Genomic DNA, 14273 nt, shown 5'->3' on the forward strand with positions numbered 1-14273 from the left:
AAAGACCTGCATCTGACGAAGTGGGTCTTTGTCCACAAAAGTTTATGCTCCCAAAGATCTGTTAGTTTATAAGGTGCCACAGGACTTCTCATTGCTTTTGCTAAATACGCCGGCATTTACCACAAGACTGACATTGATGTCTGGCAGAAAATGTGTCAGACTCATATATAGTTTTATTAACAATAGCTGGAGCTCAGTGCCCCAGTCTGGCTAATGCTAAAGCGGATGCTCTTATCTTTAAGTCTTGAGTAGCTCCATTCAGTTCAATGGGACCACTCTTGCAATAAAATTTCAACAAATGTATAAATGCTTGCAAGTTTAGGACCCAACTAGCCTCCACCCCAGGGCCCCTTTGTTCTGAATGTACTTGCAGCACATTACTTTGGTCGTTGATAGGCAGCTAAAAAGCTCCACCTCCAAACCAGAGTATGAATGAATCACTTCTATAATGCTGGTAGGTCATAAGGAATCTGAATTCTGTCCAGAAGTAGCTCTTCTGGATTTTTTTTCTCCCTCAAGCCAAACAGATATGGCAGTTTCCTTAATTTATAGCAAATGCAAAAATCACAAGGTTCAGTGCTTTGTGGTTTTTTGTTTTAGTGAGTTTTTTATGAACAGGATTAGAAATGTGGTCATGGTAATTCACGCCACCTTTGTTTCTGGATGCCACCTAGAAATATGGTGGAACCTCAGGGGGCAGCGGACTGCTGCAGCCCGCTGAGGTGAAGGAGGGCCACTCATGTGGCTCACTCACGAGATGTGGTTGCCCATCCCTACCCTAAAGTTTACATGGTTTTGTTTTTGAGTGCAGTTGTGTAACCAAAAAAACTCAAAAAATCTACATTTATAGTTGCACTTTTATAATAAAGAGATTGCCCTACAGTGCTTATAAGGTGAATTGAAAAATACTATTTCTTGTCTCATTTTTACTGTGCAAATATTTGCAATAAAATGTAATAGAATATGAGAACTGTACACTTTCTGTTCTGTGTTGTAGTTGAAATCAATATATTTGAAAATGTAGAAAAAACATCCAGAATATTTAAAAATACTTCAATTGGTAGTCTGTTGTTTAACAGTGCAATTAAAGGCTGCAATTAATCACAGTTTTTGAGTTAATCGTGTGAGTTAATTGCGATTGATAATTCTATCTGACCTAAAAATACAGAAGTGCCATAGCATGCCATTACTGAAATTTTTTTTTCTCATTTCTACTATATAATTATAAAGCAATTGGAATACAAATATTGTACTTACATTTCAGTGTATAGTATATGGAGCAGTATAAACAGGGCATTGTGTGAAATTTTAGTTTGTACTGACTTTGGTAGTGCTTTTTCTTTAGCCTCTTGTAAAACTAGCAAATATCTAGATAAGTTGATGTACCCACTGAAAGACATCTGCGTACCCCCAAGGCTACATGTGCCCCTGATTCAGAACCACTGTTTTAAGTCAAAGCTGTTCAGGTCTGGTCATTCGTGACTAAGCCAATGTTCATTTGGAATCTTAAAAATAAGTTGAGGTTGAGTTTAAGTGCAAAAATAGCATTTTGAGGACAGGAAAAGTCACCACTGGACTGAAACTAAGCATGAGAAAGTTTAGTCTGAAGCATCATTTTTGGGAAAGTTGTCAAGGAATTGATTCTAATTTTCAGAGGCTATTTATTATGACAGTTGTATCTTCATACTTAACGTGGAAACGAGTCTCACAGGTGTAGCCGTATTGGTCTGTAACCTCACAAATAGCGGGCAGTCCTGGGCATCTTAGAGACTAACAGATGTATTAGGTGGTGATCTTATATGGGCAAAACCCACTTCATTAGATGAATGTGGAAACCGTATTTGAAGCTGTATCTCGTGTGCAGGTGATAGTTACGTTGAATACACATTCCTTTATCACTCTTCTTGAATTACAGTTTGAAACTGCAGTGCACAACATGTGAAATAAATTGCTAACCCAACAACACCGGATTAGCTGGAAAGACAGAGTTCTTAAAGCCATATGTCAGTCTCGAAGTGCCCTCTGCTGTTTCTGCATGATTACTGCGCTTCGTGGCAATAAGGACACTTGCATCTGATGAAGCGGGTCTCTGCCCACCAAAGCTTATGCTCCAAACTGTCGGTTAGTCTATAAGGTGCCCCAGGACTTCTTGCTGTTTTTGAAGATACAGACCAACTCGGATACCTCTCTGATACTTGTAGTTTTAAAACAAAAAAGCAGTCCAGTAGCACTTTAAAGACTGACAAAATAATTTATTAGGTGATGAGCTTTCGTGGAACAGACCCACTTCTTCAGATCATAGCCATACCAGAACAGACTCAATATTTATGGCACAGAGAACCAAAAATAGTAATCAAGGTTGACAAATCAGAAAAATATTATCAAGGTGAGCAAATCAGAGAGTAGAGGGGCAGAAGGCGGGGGGGGGGGAGTCAAGAAATAGATTAGAATTGGCTTTATCTAATTCTTGACTCCCCCCCCCGCCTTCTGCCCCTCTACTCTCTGATTTGCTCACCTTGATAATATTTTTCTGATTTGTCAACCTTGATTACTATTTTTGGTTCTCTGTGCCATAAATATTGAGTCTGTTCTGGTATGGCTATGATCTGAAGAAGTGGGTCTGTTCCACGAAAGCTCATCACCTAATAAATTAGTTTGTTAGTCTTTAAAGTGCTACTGGACTGCTTTTTTTTATTTTTGATAGTATATAGACTAGCACGGCTATGTCTCTGTTACTATTGTAGTTTTAAAGTTCTCCATTTCAAACTTCAGTTGAAATAATGTTCAATCAATAAATTTAATTTAATATTTTTCCCCCACTGTGGACTTGTAAAAATTATTTTATGACTTCCTGACAGTCAGGAATAAAATTACTAATTGCTGGGAAAATTGTGGGCCCAATTCAGCACTCATTTTCAAGGTGCAATGAGTATTGACTTTAGTGGAGATAACTCATGGCAGAATTAGGCCCAGTGTGGCCTTTTTTTTTTTTTTTTTTTTTTACAGCAGTTTGACTCCACTGTGAGCTATAACAATGGTTGACAAGAAGAGTTGATAAGCAGTGTGTTCCTTCAGTCTGTGCTCTGGCTAGTGGGAAATGTTCCAGTCTGATTGCTCTGTCTGCTGAGAAGAAACTGATCATCGCCTCTAATGAGAAACCGGATTTTAAAATATTGGATTCCTCTTTCTTCACCAGAAACTGACCCAGTGAAGTAGTTGTGTTTGCAGAAAGAATACATGCTTAACATAAAATACTCTGGCTTCAGCCAAGTGATCACCATGCTTTACCTCAAGGGCCCAGGACAATTAAAATCACCTGATTAGAAAGGATGGGGTACATTCAGATCTAATGTAAATGGATACTACCCCCATTGAGATGCTCTGGCTTATTGTAGGCCTGATTGTGGTCTGAGTTGAGCAAACTGATGGGCATCTTCTGACTTCAAAAATCTAACCTGCGAGAATCTGAGCAACTGCCTGAGACTCCAAAACCAACAACTCTATATATTCTTCTGAGCAGTTGCATTAATTTGTGCCCCAGCTGGATAAAGCCTGTGCAGCAATAAACAGTCGGTAACATTCAACGATCCGAAGACGGAGAGAACACACAGTGATTTTCATCAACTGTGTCCATTTTTGTTTTGGTTTGACTCTCTCCTTTTTTCCAAGTGTTTTCTGATCAAGTGTGGTCTTGCATAACCTTGGATGTTTTATCTGTCAAATACATCTTGCAGGTGGGGAGAAAACCTTTCATACGGCCTTCCCATGTGTGGAAAAGATGAGGTCATAGGTGACATTTTAATCAGCTCAGGGCAATGGAAGAAGTGACTCTGTTGACATATTTATAATTCAGCTCTCCAGGAGTTCAGTTGGGTTACTGATAGGCCCTTCTGCACCCTACAGTGTAATGTAGAAATGCTTTCAGAGTCACCTCATTTTCTATTCGTTTTTTATTTCAAAGTCACTCTAGCAAATCCTCTTCTCTCTATTTACTCAACTTGGGCTAGTCACAAAGTTCAGATGCACAAATGGATCCAGCTGGTATTTCCTCAGAGTTTGGGGGCATCTTTTCCAGGGCTGTATTTTGGAGTTGTCTCTGTTTCTGGCCTCTTTGAAGAACTGACTAATTCTGTTTGACTGTGGAATTGATGTCTATCTCTCAGTCCTGCAGGTTTTTACATGATCACAAGTAACAAAAAAAAAAAATCTGCCAAACTACTGGATTTTTGAGGGCAGGAGACCACACTCCCCATTGGGTCCTGTGCTATTGTAATTTTAAAATACCTCACAATCAGCAGGGCCAACAACCACCATGGACCCTGGGACAAGGTGTAGGGATGGCCTAGCTCTGTGACCCAAGAAGAGGCATGGCCAGGGACGGTCAGCCCTTAACACCGCCCAGACTGCGACTCATTCCGCCCCTCCAACCTTCAGAGGTGGGCAGAGAGGTGCTCAGGCAGTTCAGGCAGCGGTTCAGAGGTGCCCAGGGCTCTGGCCACTGCCACTGTATTGACAGTGGCTGAGAACTCCCAGCCCCTCTTATCCCCTCACCAGCAGATCTGCTCCCAGTTTATGTTATATGAAGGATAGGCCCTTTGAATGGCAAGGGTGGTCAGTATTAGTGTGAGTGTATCTCATTGTATATGAATGAGGCCAATTAGTACCTGTCTGCTTTTGTCTCTGCCATTCGGGATTCTTTGACTAGCAGCAGAAATACAAATCTGTGTGTCATTAGCAGTACCAGTTTGTTTCTTTGCTTAATGGTTTAGACTAGATTGACCTTGTCAAGGATATTAGAGGTGGAAATAAGCCTTAGAGAGTGGCTCTAGAGTCCTTAAGCCCAGCTCTGTCCTCTGCTGGTACTTAAGTCTGTTGAAACCCATCTGACTATGTAAAAAGTGTTGTTGGGGAGCCCTGCAGTAGTTTCTTGCTGATTTCCAGGTCAGGTTTCTCTCATTACAAATGAAAAGATGTTTCTCCTCTCTCCCCACACGCCTGCTTGTCCTGCAGGCTCAGTTCTCTCCATCCTGCCTTTATCGCCAGTAAGGAAGATACCACAGGCCAAATTCTGTGTTTGGTGACACTGTGCAACTCCATTGCCAACGAATTCTGCATTCATGCAGCTTCTTTGGAGAGACACAAGTATAAACAAGAACAGAACATAGCCTCACCGCTGAGCTTAGTTAACGAGCTGAAATAGAATCCAGCTCTCTCCCCCAGAGTTTGTCTGGCTTTGCTTGGGTTATAAAGCTGTAAAACTCCCTTTGGTTACTGACATCAGCATATATGACCCTGAAAACCACAGCAAGCTGCTCTGCTGGGTGGGCAGGTACCTCTTTTTCCCTAGTCCTTTGGTTGCCAGTGCCCACTTTTTAACCCTGTACCTGACTCTGTCCCGGAATGTGCTCGGTTAATAAGCTGGATCAGTCCTCCTGCCCCATGAGTTGGTAAATCCAGTCTGTAAAAGGATGTCCTTGTGGAGGCAGTAGTTGCAAAAAAGTAAAACTAAAAAGAGACAAACCAAATAAGTTTCCTTTCGGTAATTTTGCAAGAGGGTGATCAGCACTAATTCGCTTGGCTGAAAAATGGTTGTCTTAAGTATCCAGAGCCACATTTCCAAAGGGCCCTCAAATGAGCCACTGCTTGTGCATGTGCACATAATCACTTACGCATGTAATTTTGTGTTCTGTTACTTATATTTGAGAGAATATACCCACATCCTACCTCACTGTCACTTTTTTGCACTTTATGCAATCAATCTGCACTGATATCAGTGCACATTTGCTGCCCGGTCATGATGGACGAGCTTGACACTCACTCCCCCTAGTGGATAAATGATTGCACAAAGTAGAAGATACTGGAAATCACGCCCTTCCAATGCAAGCCCACTTGCATTACATTTATGCTCTAATTAGTGTGTGGTTAATGGAGGTTTGTGATTGAATGGGTTTGGGGTTGGATACCTGGTTTTAGGCAAAAATACCACATGCCTAAATTGAGGTTGGTTGGTTGGTTGGAAAATCTGGCTTTTCGAAACCATATTTGCTGTATGCATTAAACTACATATCTCTTTCTCGCCATGAATATTCTTTGCGTTGGCTGACTGTTGGCTAACTTTATGTCTGCCACCTAACCCTGGAGCAGTTTAGTTAAGCAAATTATTGAGATACAGAGTTAAAACAAAAGTATTGGATGAATGAGGATTCCAACTTTGAACCACACAGGTGGCAGTTTCAAGTCAGTACTGTGACCCCCGTGTATTTCACATAGTATTCAGACACAGTGGTGGAGCTGCCCTCCGTGGAAAGTGAACAGAAAAGTCTTGACCTTTGCTGATACCAGTGCACATTCTTGTGACGTAGGATATAAGGAACACACGGGATGTTCATATCTCTTTAAGGATCATTCCTGTTCTTCTTGTCACGATGGTGATCACCACCACAAAAGCATAAAAAGGGAAGCCTGTTGTCAGAGAACTCTGCTGGTTCCACTGCAGCTGTGGAGTCTTGAAGTAGAATCTCCCAAAGAGGTGCTTCGAAGAAGTTGGCTACTGATCTATAGCTGAACAGTTGATGATCTGATTGCCAGAAGCTGGAACTCAATGACGGAATGGATCACTTAGTGATTGCTTGTTTTCTTCATTTGGGGCACCTGGCATTGGCCACTCTCAGCAGACAGGATACTGGGCTATATGGACCTTTGGTCTGAACCATTATGACCATTCTTATGTTCTAACAAAATGGGAGTTTCTCCCCTGGCCTTTTATTACATTTTTAAAAAAATGACGATGGACAGGTTTACACACATGGAGGAAAACCTTGTCATGCCAAATGTATCAGAGAACTGTTCTCAGAACAGTTAATATGAACCTCTTATATTGTAAAACCTTGGCAGATCTCCTATATTACTGCCAGCCATCCAAGTGGGTGTTCCTGCTGGCAAATGCATGTATGGCCAAGATTTCTACACCTCCTCGTGAGAACAGTGCAGTTAAACTACTTGTGAAACGCTAATTGTATAAGTATTTTGACGTCTCACATTAACACTATTGCCTGTGAGTCACCCAAATGAGTAGCCCAGTAAAATATATGTTTATAATCCCTGCCTTGAAAGGCTGCCAATTTGCCAGCCTGCATAAACAGAGGAAGCCTTACACCACATGCTGGAGATCACTAGTTTCAAACCATGCAGGGCCATTGGAAGACTCTCTCTGAGCTGGATACCTCAGCGGTTGACTCTTGCTCTCAAAGGAGATGGAAGCAGGGCCAACCATTTAAGCGGCTAGGCTTTAAAACACATCAGCTTTTTCTGCCACCTCTTTCACTTTTCCTTTTCCCCCTTTTGTAGGTGTGCCCTTCAGTCTCATGCTGCTTGCACCTGAGCAGGGAGGGGGATACTTCTTGGGACCAGAGCTAAAGGGTTTGTGCTTTTGTTCTCTCTGATATAGTGCTGTAGCTCCTGGGCACCTTTTGATAGCATCGAGCCATTTTCATTCAGACTGGCCTCCCTTCCTCAGAGTTTACAGGGTTAGCTCTTGAGTGGTAAAAGCTTTTATTTAGACTTGTCCTGGGAAATACCAGGCAGCTCATTTACTCCCATATATGGTTACAGGGCACATCTGAAGATGGATTAGAACAAGTTTATGGTAACTTAAGCAAGTACGCTAATAGCCTGAGTATAATATATACGGATACCCTTGGATGCTGGTGGTTCTATGTAATACCAGATGAGGATCCTAAACTAATACAACTTGGGACAACTGAGGGGCAGGTTTTCAAAAATAACTTCACAGTTTAAGCCTACAAAATGCATGGATTGATATGTAAATCCACATCTTCAGGTGTCAAATACACAGTTGCCTCTGCAAAGCGGATCGTTGACTTCTCTCATACGTTTGCACAGGTAGTTGCCTTTTTGCTCATGCAACTTCAGGCAACAGGCCTGACTGATATAGCTCATTTATTTGAAGTTACTCCTTATTTACACTGGTGTAACTGAAACAAAAGCGGGTCACTTGTGGGCAGTTGTGTGTTGGTGTCTTCACCTGGTACAATCCGCAAACATTACGAAGGCACTTGAAAACATATCAGCTAATGTCAAACAATAGTAAATCTCTCAGGCTACGTCTATATTAGGGAGTTTTTGTCGTTAAAACTCGTGGAGCATCCACATTACAAATGCATTCTGTCAACAGTAAATTGACAGAAGGTGGCACTTTCATTGACATCATTCTGCCATTCCGCCAGTAGGCAGAAGGCCATTCTTGACCGAAATCTGTTGACAGAAAGCCAGTGTGGATGCTCCGGGAGACCCTCTGTTGACAGGGCTTCCGGGACACGGGGCAGCCCTGTCTGCTATGCTACTGGTTAGCCATTCTATCGAGACAGCGGCTGGGCAGTCTGGCTGCTCTGACTACAGAACAGATTGACAGAGCGATCTGCTTTCATGTCTAGCTGCAATCTGTCCACAGAAGTTCTGACAGAAGCTTCTGTCAACAGATCGCTGTAGTGTACATGTAGCCCAAGAGTTTGAATTTCCAAACGTGACAAAAAGTTAGTCCTGGCTGAGTTTTGCTGTGTTCCAAAGCCTATTGTGCAAATCATTCCCAGCGACAAGGTTTTTCTCATTGTATGTATATCTCTTTTATGTTCTCCTTCAATTTTCTTATGTTACTGATTCCAGCATAGCACTTCTCAGTGGTATAAATTAAAGATTAACATGTAAAGTCAAATGCTGATGTGAGTTGAAAATGAGACCCTTACTCTTGTTTGTTCCAGTTGTACAGCTGTAAATACTTTTGGCCACTTTATTACACAGCAGCTGATTTTTGCTCCAAAGTTGGTTGGCTGATTTTCTGGAATACTCCCTAACTTTTAAAAAAAAATCCCACCCTCTGAGAGCTTAAATACTACATTGGTTTGGGGTAAGACTTGTATATTGCTTTCATTTCATCTCTGCCTACAGTGAGGCAAAATACATTCACTTCCAAAGACACCGTTGTTTTGAAGAATCCAGCTTTGACACCTTTATTATTAGATTCTTGGCTTACCACAATGGCTTTGTCTCTTTTGTTGCAGATTCCCTATGCAGCAAGCTTGATCAGGAAAGAAAAGCTTGGCGCACACCTGAGCAAAAGCTAAAAGGTGAACATGTTATAAAGAAACATGTATTTTGGCAACTGATCCATATTTATGATTCCTGCCCATGCAAGTATGAAGAGATCCATTGTGTTACGCAGAAGTGATGCTACCAGTACTAGCCTGAAAGCTCTGACTGTCTAGTCGGCACTCTGATGGTATTTACAGAGGGTTCACCTGTTGTGCATGTAGTATGTGGCCAGGAATTGGGTTTTGCCGAGGACAGCGTGTTAGAAATGCCCAGGAGGGGAAGGAAATGGATATAGTGTGAGGTGACGCATGGTCTTTAAGGACTTCCCAAACTTATCAGTATTTTTTTTTTTTTTTTACTCATTCACATTTTCACTGATGCCTTGCACCTGGCTATTTTAATGCCACCATCTCTTTCTGATGTTGAGCACAATGTTGACCAAGTTTATGATTTTCCAAAGCCACAGCTGGGTTCTGCAGTGTTGTCTCTAATTGGCAGTCTTGTACGTTCCATAGGCAAGGTAAAAAGGACTTTGGAGTCCAAAGGACCAGATCCTCAGAAGCCCCACTCAGTTGCCACCCAACCCTGTGGCTGCCTAAACTCACTCGGTGCCTAAACTTTTGCCCCTGGGCATACATGCTACTACCTTAGGCAGTTTCCAGGCTACCAGGCCGAAGCCCTGGTGTGGTCCTCAAGCCAGGGGAAAACAGGGCCATATTCATTATCACCTGCAGGTACTGGTAGGTGTGCTCTGAGCATGTCTAATGCCACACAAAATGTGGGAGGCTCCATTATAACCTCTAGTCCAGTACACACCTAGGATGTGGTCCTTTCCCCATCTGGGTGCTAAGGAGACAAGATTTAATGAGGCGTTTCCCACCTCCCAGTTGAGTGTCCTGTCCACTGGAGTTTGGAGTATTCTGATGTGGGACTCTGTCTCTCCTCTAGACAGACTGAGAATCGCTCTGTAGCCTAGTGGGTTGCAAGAAACCCCTGTTCAAATTCCTTGTCCTCACAGGCAGATGGGGAAAACTGAGCCAAGGGCCCCACCGCTCAGATGAATACTGTGAGCACTGGGCTAACAGTGATGGGTGGGAGGCTGCCTCCTCCATGCGCTATGGCCATTTGTTGTGAAAAGGCCAAGGTGCCGACGCCATCGGGCTGCAGAGGAGAAGTGCCCAGATGTGGGTAGGAAGCAGAAAGAACCACCTCCTGCAGTCCAGACTTCGGCAGCAGAGAAGGGCGGAACTTAAGACACAGCCCTCTCACCAGAAGCTCTCATTGGCTAGCTGAGGCAACTGCCAATCTGGTATGCTAGCTTCTGGGAGCTCTATTATTGGGACCTGCCTCTTCCCAAGCATCCTATCAAGATCTTGGGCAGATAACTCGGGCTTTGGGAATTTCAGTGGTTTTCAGGCCACCTAAGTCTCTTTGTGGAGCTGAAGCAAAGGCAGTGTAGGACCAATAACATTCCCATAGCCCTGGGAAGATGAGAGGGCTTTGGAAGTTTTATTGCCAGGTGGCAGAATCCCCTAGCGTCTTTTGTTTCTGCTGTTTGTTTGGCAAAGCCAAGAAGGTTGGAGAGGGTGGGTGGAGAGAAAGCATCTTGACTTGGTGGTGAGTTATCATGTCACAAATGCTGGACTGTGGCACCGCTGAATAAATCCCTGGAGAAGAATAGGGAGATTAGAAAAGGGAGAGTTTCTATTTACACACAGCAATCATGGTAATCCTCAATGGACAGGAATTTTGGAGCAAGTCTGGAGCATTTGAACAAGGGTTTGATACCATAGATTATTAAAGCTTGTCTGTGTTTTGCTGGGCAAAAACTGATTTAAAATAAAAAAGCTTAGACATAATCAGAGAGTAGCTAAACAGACACCCTGCCCCCAAACAATCAAATAGATATACTGCTCAACCTGATATTCAAATCATTCTCATATACTCATCATAGGTTCTTCTACCACTTTTGTCACCATGCTCACTGCCTTCCAGTAGACTCTGTATAAAATACCAACTTAAAATACAACTAAAACATATTAAATTAATACTAAAAATCCCTGAGGACCGGGGGAAAGAGACTTCTACTGGTGTAATTCAATAAAGGGTTGATGTAAAAGAAAAGCATTTGCCTGAGCATGGCATTAGCCCTCTAATGTTCTTGTGCTAGAGGTGAGGTTTCACATGGAGACATTCAGGGCGCAGAGGTTCTTGGCTCCAGTGAGATAGTGGTGACATCAGAATCAGCCTCACAACTGACGTGCAGAAAGCACAAAGGATTGATGCATTTCTCGTGCTGTTTCTGTTTTCAGTGATATCCCTACAGACAACAGGGATTTCTCTAAGTAGGCCCTAGTGCTTTTGAAAGATTAGTGGTTACTTAAATGCTAAGCTAAATCAGCGAAGCAGAGAAGCGCAACAGCCATATTGTTAGAAGTAATTCCTCATTCTCTGTGTGGCAAGTGAAAAGGAGCTGCCTGAAAAAGAAATGCACACATGCAAAAATACACGGGGAGGTGAAGAGACTTGATATTGATGAGCACCTGCTGGCTGCTCAGTTAATGCCTGATGTGTCTGATGTGAGTGGCCCTTGAAGTATCATCTCCTTCCTATTGTGAGCACCCCAAGGAAGAAGCTTCTTACAATGTTCAGCCTCTTTTCAGAGAACCACACCATGGTCTTTAGAGGTTGCTCCATGTCTCTTAGAGCAAACCTTTGTGTGCTTGTTACCACTGCTTCCTTCAGCTGCCTGGAAGTGGAATGATGCTTGTACCTTGTAGTATTGAGCACACTTTTGTTAATAACTCTTTGTGCTTCACCTTTAATGAGAGGAGCTCTAAATGCTTGGGAGACATGAACTAGCTATTTCTCACAAAATACCTGTGAGGTGGGCAACTTATTTCTGTCCCCATTCATGGGTGGCATTAATTGAGGCATAAGAAGGGTGGGGGCTTGCCCAGAGTCACATAGGGAAGCAAGAAAAGAATGCAGGAGTCCTGACTCCAGTCACCTGGTTTAACCACTAGATGACACCCTAAATGAAGAAGTACTGTTTTACGTGTTCCCTTTGAATTTAATTTTGGGAAATAAAAGGGGTACATACATTTTGTAAAACTGAGTAAAGAAATAAAGTGCTACCATCGCTAAATCCTCATGTGTTCTCTTTCTCTCTCTCTTCGTATCAGAAGCACAGGATCCTCTGTAGCCGTTATCTTGTAAGATACAACCCACCACTCAGAAAATCTGATTTGTACAAAGACTGAGAAATGGAAGGGCTTGGGAATTTAAAATGCAAACAAAAATTCAGGTTCCTGTGAGCCCAAGGACAAGTGACCTCAAAGCATCATGGACAACCATGTAAAATAGAATGTAGCAGCCATTTATTAGTAAGAACAAACAAAAAAAATCAAAAAATGCCTGTTCTGGATCTATTGGTGGTACCAAAGTTTAAGTCTTGGTGTTTTTAGAAGGACACCTGAACTTGACAGAGTCACATGGAGAAGCTGTGAAAGGAACTGCTGAACCTTTCAACGCCACAAACACTAGAAGCATCTGCAAGTTCATCTTTTGCTTTTGAATAGTGATTGTTTTATGGAAAGAAATGCGTGTCTTATCTGATGGGCCAGGATCACTTTGGATGAATGGAAGGAAAAGCATTAGCCATACACAGTGCTTTTTTAAAAGCAGACTGGAAATTCTAACACCCTCTTCCTCCCGGCCCTCCTCCTCCTCTTCTGGTACTTTGCCTGCTGTATGAATTAAGATTGTACTCTTCTGGAAATATTTTACAATTTAATATTGAGTGTAATTAAGAATATAATCACTGTTATCAAAAAAGGTATTTAACTCTGTTGTAGTTTCTTTATCATTCATGTGGATAAAAAAAATCTATAATAAAAAAAAGAAAACTATGACATAACAGTTGTGTTTCCCTGTAGCTTCATGGCATATTGATTCGCTAATGAAAAGAACAGGAGTCTTGTACATGGGGAAGTTTTTTTCAAGGAAATATTTTAGGTTGCAAACATTTAAATGGGTTTACTTTTAAAGTGAAAATCCGTTTGAATGTTGGCAGCACGTAAATGAAGTTATTGGAGAGAGAGTTTTCAGATCCGCTCAACAATTTTAGCTGAACTCTGCTCCTATTACAGTTAATGGGAGTTTTACCATGGGTGTCAATGGAGCAGACACAGACTAGTTCTGAGGGATTTTGAAACCACACTCATAAACTGCACATGTACTTCCAAATTACTTGGAAAATGATGGTTTTAATGCTGCTGGATGCCTGAAGGACAACAGAAACGTGGGAGGCCCAAGACAACATGGTGGTATAATGTTGAGGCAGACATAAAGAGAATGAACTACAACTGGGACACACTGGAGAAAATGGCCAAAGACAGACAAGTGGAGGACTTTTGTTGCTGCCCTACATGCCAGTGGGCATGATAGGCTTTAACTTAATGCCGCTGAGTCAAATTCATCTCCCCTTGCAGGTGACCCATTTTAGATCCTCAACATCATGTGATCCTTCAGTGTAGAAGTTCTGGAGTGTTCAGGACCTTATAAGCTCCCCCAGAACTGTTTGGAGTTTTACCTTTGGTCCAGACCTTCCTCAGCTGAATCTGTGCTGGTAAGTTGTAAAGAGGCTTAGAGCCACATCAAAATGGCATTAAATGTAGTGGATAGTAGGCAGCCTGACAGGGGTACAAACTGTGGAAGCCGTGGGTCCCATGCAGGCCGGGACCTTTTGGCTTCTGCAGGCTCGCTCTCGTCTAATACATTTAAGGTGGCCATTAATTATGTCTTAGAACTCCCTTTATCTTGCAATCTGTGGTTTGATCATTCTTCGTTGAAAGTTGGGTGAATATTATTGTATCAGTAGCTAAGCTTATCTGGTTAGAAGAGGAACCCCTTGCTATTTCTAAATGAGGATTTAATTTTCAGAGGTGCTGTGTGTCCACAGCTCCAGTTGACTCCCAATAAGCAGATACTAAAGGTGCATCCTTTTGTAAAAAGAAAAGCTTTTATCTTGTAATAAAAAAAAAAAGGTGGGGGAGGTGAGTAAGCTGTCTCCTTTGCAAGCTGCATTGTGAAGCACCGCTTTCATGTTTACTGCAGATGCACTTTACTTCAAGAATTGACTTGCCAAAGGCATGCAAGTTACA

General features: G+C 42.2%; 1 protein-coding gene across 1 annotated transcript in view; it reads left to right on the forward strand.

The window, feature by feature from the left end:
• The window catches only part of SKOR2 (SKI family transcriptional corepressor 2), a 30756-nt gene extending 21616 nt beyond the window's left edge, over positions 1-9140 (forward strand). Inside the window, exon 7 of the mRNA XM_074994355.1 lies at positions 9078-9140. Within this exon, the coding sequence (XP_074850456.1) occupies positions 9078-9140 (63 nt within the window). The remainder of the gene's footprint in view (positions 1-9077) is intronic.
• Positions 9141-14273: the final 5133 nt, after the last annotated feature.

Source organism: Carettochelys insculpta, chromosome 5 (genome assembly GCF_033958435.1).
Source record: "Carettochelys insculpta isolate YL-2023 chromosome 5, ASM3395843v1, whole genome shotgun sequence".
Lineage (NCBI taxonomy): Eukaryota > Metazoa > Chordata > Testudines > Carettochelyidae > Carettochelys > Carettochelys insculpta.